At 37.2% G+C, this 14,685-nt stretch overlaps 1 protein-coding gene across 50 annotated transcripts in view; it reads right to left on the bottom strand.

The window, feature by feature from the left end:
* pcsk6 (proprotein convertase subtilisin/kexin type 6) overlaps positions 1-14,005 on the bottom strand; it is an 884,625-nt gene extending 870,620 nt beyond the window's left edge. For all 50 annotated transcript variants that reach the window (XR_015495133.1, XR_015495136.1, XR_015495090.1 and 47 more), the window contains exon 1: positions 13,721-14,005. Coding sequence is in view for 3 of the 50 variants with exons in the window: in XM_087260238.1 (XP_087116364.1) it covers positions 13,721-13,948 (228 nt within the window). In the remaining 47 variants the exon portion in view is untranslated. The remainder of the gene's footprint in view (positions 1-13,720) is intronic.
* Between the last annotated feature and the right edge of the window lie 680 nt (positions 14,006-14,685).

Below are 14,685 nucleotides of genomic sequence, written 5' to 3'. Positions count from 1 at the left end.
CTAAATCCTCCTGTATAGGCGTGTGTGTGTTTACACTCACAGAACATTATATTGGACATTGCTGATATATTAAATAAATAAAAAAAAACACAGAAAGACTTTCCCTTCACCTTTAGTTTGTGAATGAACAGACTTGCGTGTACTAGTTGCAGATGCAATCATGAGGTTGTTTTTGCGCCAAAGTTTGAAGTAATCAGAGAACATGAGAATGTAGTGCATAACTTCGTTCATTTTAATATAGCATATTAATAATGAATTAAAAAAAATTATAGTTTTAATATTGAGAGTTAATTTTAATCTTGTGGCCCACCTGTGAAGAATCCCTGATTTAATGAAAAATTGTTGTTTTTTTCCCCTTAGGTTTGCAAAATAGAAGTCATAAAAGCTGGTTAAAAACAATGAAATGAATTTCAAGTTGGCAAAAAAAGTATTTCCTTAACACAAAAAAAAATAAGAAAAATAAATAAATAAAATAAAATAATAAAAATTAATTAAAAATAATAATAATTAAAAATAAATAAATAAATAAATAAATAAATAAATAAATAAATAAATAAAAATAAAAATCACAATTTTTTCTTTTCCAACATTTAAAAAAGTGTTCAATATTAAACATTTTTCAGCTCAAATTTAAAAAAAAAATGTGTGAAATGTGTTTATCTTTCAGGAAGCCTGTCTATTAATGAACTCAGTGTTTCTTAGCACGCTCATATTGATTCTCCTTGCTGTCAGGACACAATGGGCAGAACTGATATGCATGTAAATGCATTAGGCGACAAAGACATCTTAAAGTAACCTTGGGAGACAATTTTATCTGGGCTTTTAACAAAGAAATGAAAGAGATCTGCCGCTGTGACAGCGAACAGAGCAATCCATCCTCTCAAAACCAAGAAGCTTCAAAGCCTTCAGAGATTAGCTGTAGGAGAACATCTTGAAGCCTTGCAGATACGTGATCTCACCGCCGTATTCAATGTGCACTATTAGCGTAGAGGGTGTTAATTTGAACACACACCACCTCCAGATGTCCGGAGGCTCTTGAGTGCATTCCTTACAGTGTGGTTGACTTGGGAAACAAGAGCCGAACGACGTGTTCAAACAATTCACGGTGAGATTTCTCAAGTTTTTATGATGCAAACACGGTTGAGAAGGGTTTGTTTAAGGATAAAGAGGAAAGCATGAAGCAATATATAAAGTGAAGTCCTAGTGCCTTTGTTGATGCTTACATTGTTAAAAGTTTAGTTTTAGGTCATATCACAGATCATACTTCAAGTGTAGCACTGAAAAGGCTGGATACATCTAGTCTACTACATCTAGTCCAGTTGATCATAATTGGAAACTCTACTCTCATTCATTCATTTTCTTTTCAGCTTAGTCCCTTTATTAATCAGGGGTAGCCACAGTGGAATGAACCGCCAACTTATCCAGCATATGTTTTACACACTGGGAAACATCCATACACTCTCATTTACACATATACACTACGGACAATTTAGTTTACCCGATTCACCTATGCCACATGTGTTTGGATATTTGGGGGACACCGAAGAACCCTGGAGGAAACTTAAGCCAACATGGTGAGAACATGCGAACTCCACACAGAAACGCCAACTGACCCAGCCGAGGCTCAAACCAGCAACCTTTTTGCTCCGAGACTACAGTACTACACACTGTGCCACTGCGCCGCCTTGAAACTCTACTTAATTGGACATTATTAGTTTGAAAGTACGAATAAATGGCGCCAGCAGGAACACTATACAATTCGTCAAACATTAGGCAGACCCGATTTTGTACCTATTATTCGACTATTTTTATTTTGGATCATGGGATCGGGTGCAAATAGTTCTGAAACTAAAATGTTCGATAAATAAAGAATTTTAAAAAATCATATCAGTGAAATATCACAAGCCTATTGTTTAACCTCCTAGGGCTTAGTGGCCACATATGTGCACAGCACATTTTAGCTCTTAAGTGTCTATTTAAAATACTTTGAATGTTTTCTATTTTGTTACAGACATACAGTGTCATCCTGCAACTGTTTTGCAGCATATGAAATGTCCCAAACATTATTTTTAACTGTCCAAAATGGGGAAAAATGTTTGCTTTTGTAATGGAGGCCAGCTAGTGTGTGCTGTGCAGGTAAACCTCACTCCTCTGACCTCTAAAGGTGCTCTAGCAACAGGCACTAGAGGCCATGGTCTTTAGCCTTCTATGGTAGAGCAACCGACTCCCATGCGGAATGTCGCCAGTTCGAAACCAGCTCGGAGCGGGTTGGGTGGTGTAGAACCAAAGGGGTTACACTTTTACTCTCTAAAAGTCAAAATATGTTCAAAAAATGTTTTATATTATACATGCATTACAAAAAAGTCAGGGAAAAGTATTTTAGGTAAATTCAGACCACAAGTCCACATATAGGGACATAATTTTTCTCTAAAAGTACATCATATCAAAAGATGATTCTTATGTTATTATTCTAATTAGGTGCCAATAAGCCCAAATAGCAAAGAGAAATAAAAAAAAATGCATGTAAAAAAAAACACCTTGGGTCTTAAGAGGTTAAAGTCACAATATGTATAATTTTTACATTCAAATATTCAAAACCCACAAGAACAGTTAAGGCTGCATGAATTGGAGAAAAAAAAATTTATCTGATCAAAACTGCTATTTAAAATGTGATTTACTACCATTTCGTTTACTACCATTTCAAAGAAAGACCAAGCTTAATCACAAAGTACACTATGCTATGGTGTTGTCACAATCAGTGTTGGGGGTTAACGCTTTTTAAGTGACATGAACTGAACACTGAAAACTGAACTGACACTGTTTCAATTTACTATGATCTTTTATGTGAAGCTGCTTTGACACAATCTACATTGTAAAAGCGCTATACAAATAAAGATGAATTAAATAGAATTTTACAAGATATTTTGCGGAATAAAAATAACCTTAGTCAAGTAAAATCGCACACTCAATGAGAGCGCGTGCTGAGAGGGAACAGACAGTCAACTCGCACTCATTAATATCATCATCATCATCATCTGGGGCCTCATGTACGAAGACTTGCGTGGAAATCTTACTAAAACATTGCGTACGCACAAAGCTGTAAATGTGCGTAAACGCAGCGTTGATACATGAGGCCCCTGGTCTTTTTCACAGTAAATGAGTTAGTGTACTGCAAGTGTACTCTTTGATTATGTTTCGTAATATAGTTAGAGTTTTTCTCTTCTGGGAAAGGATTTACACATTTAAGGCCACGTGAAGCAATTTATTCAATGTATAAAGCATAAACATTTATTTTTTAACTTTAGTTTTTATCTTCTTACTGTTCATTTTGTTATTAAACATTTTAAAGGTTTAAAATCTGTTTCTGCCTTAATAAAAATTATTTCATATTAGTACTCTTAGGCTTTATTGCAGTCTTTATCTCTATTAACAGTGAATTTGCTGAAATAATAGCACAAAACATTCAAAAGTAGCAAACACATTAATTTACATGCTGTTATTAATCTGCATATACAGCATGTACAGCTCTGGGCTCAGAAAGCTCACGAAATATAATTGAGCAATTCCATGCAAATGTCAACCTTGCCATGGAAAGAAAAAGGTTTTCACCAAAATAGCGAAACCGTTTCTACATTTTTTGCATAGGGAAGTGTTTTACAGTACTTTAAAAATGTCTCTGTCAATGTTTTCAAACTATTATATTGGATTTACCAAAGACACACAAATGGAAATTTCACGTCCGTCACATCCATAACGAAAAAGTGTCACATTCATAACAAAGCTTTTACCTCAAAAATGTCAAAAATAAAATAAAATCAATCATGTTTGTTCTTTAGAGAGCCAACTCTTGTCCTTTTGATGAGCATTTTTTATTTTGGGTCGTGCAGTTTAATTCACAGAATTTCTACAAAGTATATTGTATATCATAAACTCGCCGACTTTGTCACATCCATAACGCATGTTTATTTCCCTCATTTAAAGTACAAAACATGTTTTACAGATTGATTTTTTTTCATCCTATAACTCTGTGGTCTGTTGTTTTGGAACAAATGGATTTTTCAATATAATGATAATAATAATTCCTTACATTTATATAGCGCTTTTCTGGGCACTCAAAACGCTTTACACACAATGGGGGGATCTCCTCATCCACCACCAGTGTGCAGCATCCACCTGTATGACGCGACGGCAGCCATTTTGCGCCAGACTGCACACCACACACCAGCTGATTGGTGGAGAGGAGACAGAGTGATGAAGCCAATTGGAATATGGGGATGGTTAGGAGGCCATGATGGCCAGAGGCCAGTGGGCAGATTTGGCCAGGATGCCGGGGTTAAACCCCTACTCTTTTCAAAGGACATCCTGGGATTTTTAACGACCATAGAGAGTCAGGACCTTGGTTTAACGTCTCATCCGAAAGACAGCGCTCACTGAGCAGTATATCGTCCCCATCACTATACAGGGGCATTAGGACCGACACAGACCGCAGCTTGGGCGCCCCCTGCTGGCCTCACTAACACCCCTTCCAGCAGCAACCTAGCTTTCCCATGTGGTCTCCTATCCAGGTACTGACCGGGCGCAGCCCTGATTAGCTTCAGTGGGCGACCATGTGAGAGTTGCAGAGAGCTAGCTGCCCGCAAATGCAATATAATGTTAACGTATAATTTATCTGTGAATTTATGTTTAGAATTTTTACTGCAAATGTCACGTTCATAAAGCTAGAATCAGCTAATTTTATCCTACATTTTTTTTTAAAGAAAACGAAAGTGTAGGTCACATAGGAGTCTGTTAAATGCAGAGCTTCTCTATAAAATAGGTGAAAAATAAAAAACACCTGCAAGTTCTGAAAGAGATCAAATCTCAGACAGGTGTGGAAAAGTAACGCAAAAGTTACTCCAAAGTAATATAACGCAGTACTTTCCATAAAACGTAACCAAGTAACGCAATTAGTTACTATTTTGGGGAGTAACTCAATATTGTAATGCATTACTTTTAAAAGTAACTTTCCCCAACACTGTTCCCAATACTGAAATTCGGTTCCAACTGGTACTGAAATGTTAAGTGTCCATTTTCTGCTAACATTTGAGCGTTCTTAAACACTGCTGATTTGCCACTGTCCACATGCTTAACAGAAATTACTGTAATTGGCCGTGAAGGTCACAGATAGAGGAACACTGGAGCATTTTTTTAGGCGTGAAGATCAGTTGATTCATCAGCGGGTCGCTCATATGTCTTGTCATAGACAGGCCAGCTGGTCTTCACAGCTTTAAAATGCTCCAGTATTCCTGTATCTGCGTTTACACTCAGTAAACAGCGGTGAGTTCAGTGAACCGATTACCTAAACGTCCAATCACAGTCATTTCTGTTGAGCACGTGAACACATTGGGTTACTAAAAAAAGTTCTTCTGCATATACTCCATACCACACTCCTAAAAAGATCCCACTACTTGAATCATGTCAATGAAAAATTCCACAAGCCTCGACTTCCAGCCTTCAGTCACAACATAAAAAAAGGTTCAGCAATTCTCAGCCGGTTGAGTGTTCAGGTTTATTGGCCAACGTGTGTTTACAGGTTGTAGTTTTATGGAAAGCAAGCATGGGTGGTCTAATTTCAGTGGTTAAGTCGGAAGTGGGAACAAGCTGAAATTTCCCACTTTCAACCTCAAAGCATTCCTGTCAGCTCGGGATTCTCCAACCTCACCTTGAAGACTCTTCACACCAACAACAATAACTTTCAGAATAATCAAAAAATATATAGTTTCAAGCATAAAAGCTTACTAAAACTACAATTATAATGGCATAGAAGGATTATTTAAAAAGACCTTTTTTTTCAGCTGAGGAATGATTCAATTTCTGACATATAACCCGAATTCATCCTGCTGAACAGTGGGGGGAAAGTATTGAACACGACGCGTCATGTTTTTTTCTGGGAATAATATTTCTAAAGGAGCTCCTGACATGGAATTGAATCAGATTTGGGCAAAACCCAAAAAATACAAACATAAAAATATATTAAAACATATATATATATTATTATTAATTATGTTTAATAACAATGAAATGACAGAAAGAGAAAGCACTGAACTACTGAATCTTATTTGATCCTTTATATAAAAGGCTTTTTTGGTGGTGGCAGCCTAAAGACGCCTCTCATATGAAGAATGAAGTCTCATGCATTGCTCAGGTGTGAGTTTCTCACAGACTTCAACAGTGTAAACATCTTGATGGTTCTGTGGGTCTCGTCTATCAAATCTGATCTTTATTTTGTATTTTCTATTGGATTCGAGTCAGGTGATTGGCTGGGCCATTCTACAGCTTGATTTTCTTTCTCTGAAAGCATTTGAGAGTTTCCTTGGCTTTGTTTTGGATCATTGTCTTGCTGAAATGTCCACCCTGGTTTCATCTTCATCCTCCTGCGAATGTAGATGTTGGACTGAAGCAGCTGATATTCATTTACACTGAGGAAGGGCAGAGGGTTGCTGAAGAACTGCTGAGAGACTTCATCTGCTGTCTGGGCTTTCACTGGCTTTCTACACCCCCCTTTCTTCATGTGTTCAATATTTTCTCCTTGCATCATTTTATTTCATTACACAGAACTTCATTTGTAAACCAACTAATTTATTTTCTGTGCATATATGGATTACTTTGATTGTTATAAACATCTGGTAAATATTTCAAGTCAACAGCACAACCGCCTCGCCGGAACATATACCATTCATTCATTCATTCATTCATTCATCATTTTTCTTTGGCTTAGTCCCAATTTATCAGGGGTCACCACAGCGGAATGAACCACCAACTATTCCAGCATATGTTTTACACAGCGGATGCTCTTCCAGCTGCAACGCAATACTGGGAAACACCCATACAGTCATTTCACATACTCACAGACAACGGCCAACATAGTTTATATAATTCCCCTATAGTGCATGTGTTTGGACAGTGAGGTAAACCGGAGCACCCAGATGGAACCCACGCCAACAAGGGAGAACATGCAAACTGTGTGAAGAGACAGTGCTAACCACTGAGCCACCGATTATGGTTTATATTATTATGTGTGTGTGTTTATGTGCATTTTTATATACTCATGTCCTCAAGGGCAGATTTAACCAATAAGCGAGGTAAGCGGCCTCTTAGGGCCCCACAATATCTGGGGGCCCCATTAAATGTCTAGAAGTATAAATTACACCTATAAATTATTAATAGCATCCCTTTATATCAAATTCTGTATGGTTAGGGTCTAATAATTACAATTTTAACATTAATTGTTATGTATATGCAAGTTTGTCCCTTACCCCCAATCATGGAGAGTCCAGCGGTTAAATCAGCAAAAGATTTTGTTTTAAAACCAAATAGTTTATTTATTATAAATTAATTTTAAGAAAACAAATCATTTAAAAGGTAGAGATTGCATTAAGATAATAAAAGTACAAGGGTGCATTTTAGGACTTCTGGGCCCTTCGACTGGAATTGTCCCAAATTAGTAAATTCGCCCATGTCTTTCCTATGCGGCCTGTCTTGACCAGGACTCCCTGGTTTAGAGATATTGTATCTCAATGGGACTTTCTTGGTTAAATAAGTATATATATATATATATATATATATATATATATATATATATATATATATATATATATATATATATATCTCATTACAAATACTGCAGAAGATCTACTGGAACAAGCATGGTGCCAAGATTCTCACAGAAATCAGTCAAGTTTGGTGAAGGAAAAATCATGGTTTGGGGTTACATTCAGTATGGGGGCGTGCGAGAGATCTGCAGAGTGGATGGCAACATTAACAGCCTGAGGTATCAAGACATTTGTGCTGCCCATTACATTACAAACCACAGGAGAGGGCAAATTCTCCAGCAGGATAGCGCTCCTACTCATACTTCAGCCTCCACATCAAAGTTCCTGAAAGCAAAGAAGGTCAAGGTGCTCCAGGATTGGCCAGACCAGCCACCAGAGATGAAGATTATTGAGAACGTCTGGGGTAAGATGAAGGAAGAGGCATTGAAAAGGAATCCAAAGAGGGAGTCCTGCAAGAACGCTGGAAGAACGCTTTCTTTGCCATTCCAGATGACTTCATTAATCAGTGATTTGAGTCATGTCAGAGATGTATGGATGCAGTCCTCCAAACCCATGATGGAGTCAGACACAATATTCATTCAGTTTCCACTGCAGCATGACTTTATATTCTATACTGGACATTATTTCTGTTAAGTGACACGACTTTTGTCTAAGCAAAGTCAGACCTTACTGTCCTAATTAAATAATTAAAAATCAAGGCATGATCATATTTTATTTTGGTAAAATAAGCGTAATCTAGAGGCATTTGCCTTTCATATAAGCCACTTCTGATACCAAATGATCAACTAGAAGTCAAGTTATTATTTGTTGTTCCTAAAACTTGGATAGGCGACAAGTCTTTTGTAAGGTAGTGTCCACACACACACACACACACACACACACACACACACACACACACACACACACACACACACACACACACACATGCATATACATTGTCAAATGAGTAACATATAGAGATAGAAGCTTTAAAAAGGCAAGAACATGTATGATTGTGCATAACTAGGATTGCAGCATGAATAAGTTTGAACTTTAAAAAAATTTAAAGCAAAATAATAATAATAATAATCAAACTTCATGACATTTCATCAATCTAATATATCTACGGAGTTACATAAGTACAGGTTGCTTGATCTCCGTGTGCCTAAAGACACATCAATAAAACTGTGCAGCACTATCCGGTTTCATTTATACAGCTGCACTCGCATGATTTGGGCTACAAATCACTATCTGTGATTTATTATTAGCCGCTGCACCAAACAAAACACAAAAGAACAATTGAATTTTCCTATTCAGCCAGCGTCAAAGTACGACCTGTACAGTTTGTTTCTCCATTTAATTAGTGTTCCTCAACTGCATTTTTGATTCAGTATACATTTTGCACAATAAACTGATTTGTTTTGATGGGATCTCAGTGTTCAGTTCACACCCTCTACTGAGCACCATTTGCTTACAGGTTACAGCACATTCAAACATAGTCATTTTAATCAGGGGTTAAAGGGAAAGTTCACCCAAAAATGAAAATGTACTCATTAGTTTCTTGAACATCAAAATGAATATATTAATAAAAGCTGAAAAGCTGTAGGCATTAACTTTCTTTGTAGAAAAAACTAATCCTATAGAAGTCAATAGTTACTGGTTTTCAACTTTTTCAAAATATCTTCTTCTGTGTTCAACAGAAGAAAGAAACTCGTCAAGGTTTGGAACGAGAATGATTACATGATCACAGAATGTGCATTTTTGTGTGAACTATCCCTTTAATCTCGAGTTATCTTGCATGTTTGCGAAGTAAAGTTTGGAGATTTCCAATTAATCGTCTGTAAAGGTAAAAATAATCAAATAAATAAAAATAATTTGCAATATTGACCAATAATAGACTATTCAAAATACACTGACATCTTATAAAATTGACATTCATTCATTAATTTTATTGTCGGCTTAGTCCCTTTATTAATCCGGGGTCGCCACAGCGGAATGAACCGCCAACTCATCCAGCACATTTTTACGCAGCGGATGCCCTTCTAGTCGCAAACCATCTCTGGGAAACTATAAAATTGACATTTATAACATAATTAGGCTAATCATCTCTTCCTCACTCGAATTAACGAACATTTGACTTGCTGAACAGTAAAGGCTGAGCAAATCATGACAGATTGCATATTTTTGTGTGAACTATCCCTTTAATCTCGAGTTATCTGGCGTGTTTGCAAAGTAAAGTTTGGAGATTTCCAATTAATCGTCCGTAAATGTAAAAATAAATAAACAAACAAAAATAATTAGCAATACTGAACAATAATAGAGGATGCAAAATACACTGTTATCTTGTAAAAATGTTAACAAATACAATTAAGCTAATCATCTCTTCCTCACTCCAGGAACTTTTGACTTGCTGAACAGTAAAGGGTGAGCAAATGATGACAGAATGAGTATTTTTGTGTGAACTAGGCTTGGGCGGTATTACGGTATTATGGTATACCGCGGGATCTAAAAATAGCAACAGTGTCAGTTTCAATACCGTTATACCGTCATAAAATATTAAATATCCTTTATTTAATGCCTACAAAAACGTATGTGTGGTTGTCATCACGGGACAGTGTGGAGGAGAGAGGGAGAGGAAGAGGGAGAGGGAGGGAGAGAAGGGGGAGAGGGAGGGGGAGAGGAGACGTGACGAGTCGCGCTTCAAAGTGTCCTGCAGTTTGGCAGTTTCGACTGAACAGAAGGGAGACGTGGTTAATATGAACGAGAGGTCTGCATTAGAGCTGAAGATCTTTGCCCGAACCCGGCGAGACCCGAAAAAATCCAAATCCCTGCATTAAAATCCATCCCTGCAAAGGTGAAACAAATGATGATGAAGTAGTAAAAAAAGTGAATTTTTAAGGCGGTCAAGTCAGTCACTAGCTCAGAAGGAGCGGTTATTCCAGCCGCAGGTATTTCGCGGTCGCTCATACACTGCGTATTACGGTAGAGCCCTAAACAGCAAGCTGACAGGTAAAAAGAAGAGGCCATTCGCTAAAGTGAAACTGCTGTCATGGAAAATTAAATGCATGTTCCTGACTGGTAGAAGATGAAAAAGCAATCCTACCCAAAACTTCAGCCGGATCAGAACTCTGCATCTCGACCTGTAGCCGCAGGAAAGGGTGTTCAGCTGCTGGACGCACCATGAGTGAGAGACTGCGCTAAAGCCAGTGGATTTAATAATGTTCCTCCACAAACACACGTAGCCTAATCTTGGTGAGTAAAGGGTTTTTAAATTATAAATAAATATTAATTAAACCATATAATCATAATGTAGACAGAGTATACAGGCTAATGGTGGCATTATTCTTTTATTATTCAGCTTCACCGCCGCCCTAATGCCAGATTGTGAAGAGAAGTGGAGAAACAATTCTTGCAGAGCCTTTATCTTAATTTCGTTATTGCCAAAATACCAGTCACCATTAAGAGTTTATTTTAATTTGGTTTGTTAAGCAAGATTACTTTTCATTGGTGTGTAGGCTAATTTAAAGGCTAAGTGCATGTACCTAGACCTATAGAGTGCTGATATGTTACGATGTTACAGCTGTAGGACTTATTTTATTTCTTTGTTCCAACTTTCAAGTGGCCTATAGTCTACGCTTGTTACGAATAAAGGATGTTAAAACATATAAATGACTCATTCTTGAAAAAAATGCATTAGAGCTGTGTGCATGAGCACATTTGAATGTCGGGCTGTGAACGGGTTCGCGCTGTATAAAGCTGTCAATCAAAATGTACCTGTCAGACTCGGGACCTATCGGGTATAATTTTTATGGCCCGATTACAGCTCTGCATTCCCGCTGCTGTTCCGCGGGAGCAGGCCAGATTTCTTATGGTGTGGGAGTAAATTTCTGAATAAATCGCGGGAGAGATGTGTGTGTGTGTGTGTGCATGTGTAAAAGAGAGAGAGAGAGAGAGAGAGAGAGAGGTGCTGTGCGTCGCTTTGCTCTCTCTCTCTCTCTCTCTCTCTCTCTCTCTGACCGCGAGCCTAAGGTCGCATAGAATGTATTCAGGTTCTGAATGGTTTAGGCTTAAGCCAACAGTTTGGTGACACTGTCTGAGCCTTACATCATAATTTTTTTTATTACGCCGGTAATACCGGATACCGGGGTAAAATATGGAGGCGGTTTGACGGTATCAAAATTTGGATACCGCCCAAGCCTAGTGTGAACTATCCCTTTAATCTCGAGTTATCTTGCGTGTTTGCAAAGTAAAGTTTGGAGATTTTCAATTAATCGTCTGTAAATGCAAAAATAAATAAATAAATAAAAAATAATTAGCAATATTGACCAATAGTAGACCATTTAAAATGCACTAATATCTTGTAAAATTGCCAAGAAAAACACAATTAGGCTAATCATCTCTACCTCACTCAACACATATTTGACTTGCTGAACAGTAAAGGCTGAGCAAATCATGACAGAATGAGTAATTTTGTGTGAACTATCCCTTTAATCTCAAGTTATCTGGCTTGTTTGCTGGGCAAAGTTGTCCTATTATTCATATGTAAATGTAATAAATAAATAAAAATAACTAACAATACTGACCAATAATAGACGATTTAAAATACACTGAACATCTTATAAAATTGACATTTATAACACAATTAGGCTAATCATCTCTTCCTCACTCAAATTAAAGACCATTTGACTTGCTGAACAGGAATGGTTGAGCAAATGATGACAGAATGTGTATTTTTAATCCTAAGTTATCTAGTGTGTTCAGAAAGGAAAAGTTTAGAGATTTCCATTTAGCTGTCTGTAAATGCAAAATTAAATAACTAAACAAAAACAATTAGCAATATTGACCAATAGTAGACCATTTAAAATGCACTGATATCTTGTAAAATTGCCAAGAAAAACATAATTAAGCTAATCATCTCTACCTCACTCAACACATATTTGACTTGCTGAACAGTAAAGTGTGAGCAAATGATGACAGAATGAGTATTTTTGTGTGAACTATCCCTTTAATCTCGAGTTATCTGGCGTGTTTGCGAAGTTTCGAGATTTCCAATTATGTATAAATGTAAAAATAAATAAATAAATAAAAATTAACAGTACTGACCATAAATAGATCACTTAAAATACACTGATATATTGTAGAATTGTTATTTAAAACATAATTAGGCTAATCATCTCTTCCTCACTCGAATTAACGAACATTTGACTTGCTGAACAGTAAAGGGTGAGCAAATGATGACAGATTGTGTATTTTCATGTGAACTATCCCTTTAATCTCGAGTTATCTGGCGTGTTTGTGAAGTAAAGTTTGGAGATTTCCAATTAATTTTCTGTGAATGCAAAATAAACAAAAATAATTTGCAAAACGAGGTAGACTGACCAATAATAGAGAATTTAAACTACACTGATATCTTGTAAAATTGCCAAGAAAAACATAATTAAGCAAATCATCTCTACCTCACTCGACACATATTTGACTTGCTGAACAGTAAAGGCTGAGCAAATGATGACAAAATGAGTATTTTTGTGTGAACTATCCCTTTAATCTCAAGTTATCTGGCGTGTTTGCGAAATTTCGAGATTTCTAATTATTCGTGTGTAAATGTAAAAATAAATAAATAAATAAAAATTAACAGTACTGACCATAAATAGATGACTTAAAATACACTGATATATTGTAGAATTGTTATTTATAACATAATTAGGCTATTCATCTCTTACTCACTCGAATTAGATAATATTTTACAGCGTGAAAGTTTCCACTCATCCTGTACTGCGAGACTTCACTTATGAACACTAAATCAGCCAAGCTTTGAAACAGTCGATGATTGGTTGACTGTTGCTAAACAACTCTCTGTACGGTTCTAGCACCGGGTTGTTTACATTTTAGCACGACGATTATCGCTGCCTGTTCCGATTAAAACTGCGAACCGCTACGTGCAGAAGTATTTTCAAAAGAACAACGCTAATTGTAGTCTGTAAACCCTCAAGTAGAAGAAAAAGTGAGCAGAATGTAAGCGTTTGCGTAATTTACGCATGATCCGACTTGTGCTCTCATACCATTGATGCGGTAGGCTGTAGTCCTCGTGAACTAACAGCGCACCGTCTGAGCCATTCAAATTAAACAAACGGATAAAAACAGTCTCTTACCTGACCCAAATTAGTAAAGCCATATTTCGAGGCGAGTTCATCAGCTTGTCCCGCTCCTCCGGGTATCCGAACAGCCCAGTGATTGGTGAAAACGCGAGAAAGCGACGCTAAATCCCAAAGACAAAAAGTTGACAAAAGAAATCCAACCAACAAACGCATGTTTGCGCGTCGACAGTCCAGCGTGTGCGGTAAAGGATTCGCGCGAGGAGAAATGAGCTCCAAACTCATGAAAACACAACACGAGTCAGCAGCAGATGATCATCAAACCTTCAGTGTTTTACATCCAAACCATCCCGGAGTTACTCCTGCTTTATTCTCTCGCGTGCACAGCAGCGCATCCCTCCTACTTTGCCTTCATCTGGGAGCTAAAGTTCAATAAACCTGAAATACGGGTCCCGTTCGGCGACAGATGGAGATATAAAGTGTTGTCATGTAAGCCTATGGCAGAGAGAAAGAGAGAGAGAGAGAGTGTATGTGTGTGTGTGTGTGTGTGTGTTATTGAGGTTAGCGGCGCGAGCTTATGGCGAGTGTGTGCGCGCGCGCTGCACTTGGCAAAGTGTGTGTCACGTTCAGATTGACGCCAATAAAGGCGTTTTTAATCCTGTGTGAGATATGCAGATAGTTTCCTTTCAGCTTCACACCCCAGGTAATTCACTTCGGATGCAGTCATGCTGTGTGGTGGTGAATTCCACACTAAAAAACACGCTGGGTTGTTGTAAAGCAGCATTGGGGCGAATGTGGATTAATCCACGTGTTTGTTTCGTCATTTAAATTCAATTAAAATTAATTAATGTTGAGTTGTCCACGTTTTAATCTAGAATTTGTTTCGATTGTATATCTTATATTGATTTTAATTCAATTAAAATAGGCTGCAAAGCAAAATGACTGATAAATAAATAGTAATATTTGATATTAATAACATAATTGGCTCAATAATTATTTAGTTTACATTAAAAATGTTTGCT

This window comes from Danio rerio, chromosome 7 (assembly GCF_052040795.2).
Source record: "Danio rerio strain M-AB ecotype USA chromosome 7, GRCz13ab, whole genome shotgun sequence".
NCBI classification, from domain to species: Eukaryota; Metazoa; Chordata; class Actinopteri; order Cypriniformes; family Danionidae; genus Danio; species Danio rerio.
Note: the sequence above shows the minus strand (reverse complement) of the source record. Positions and strands in the feature narration are given on the sequence as shown.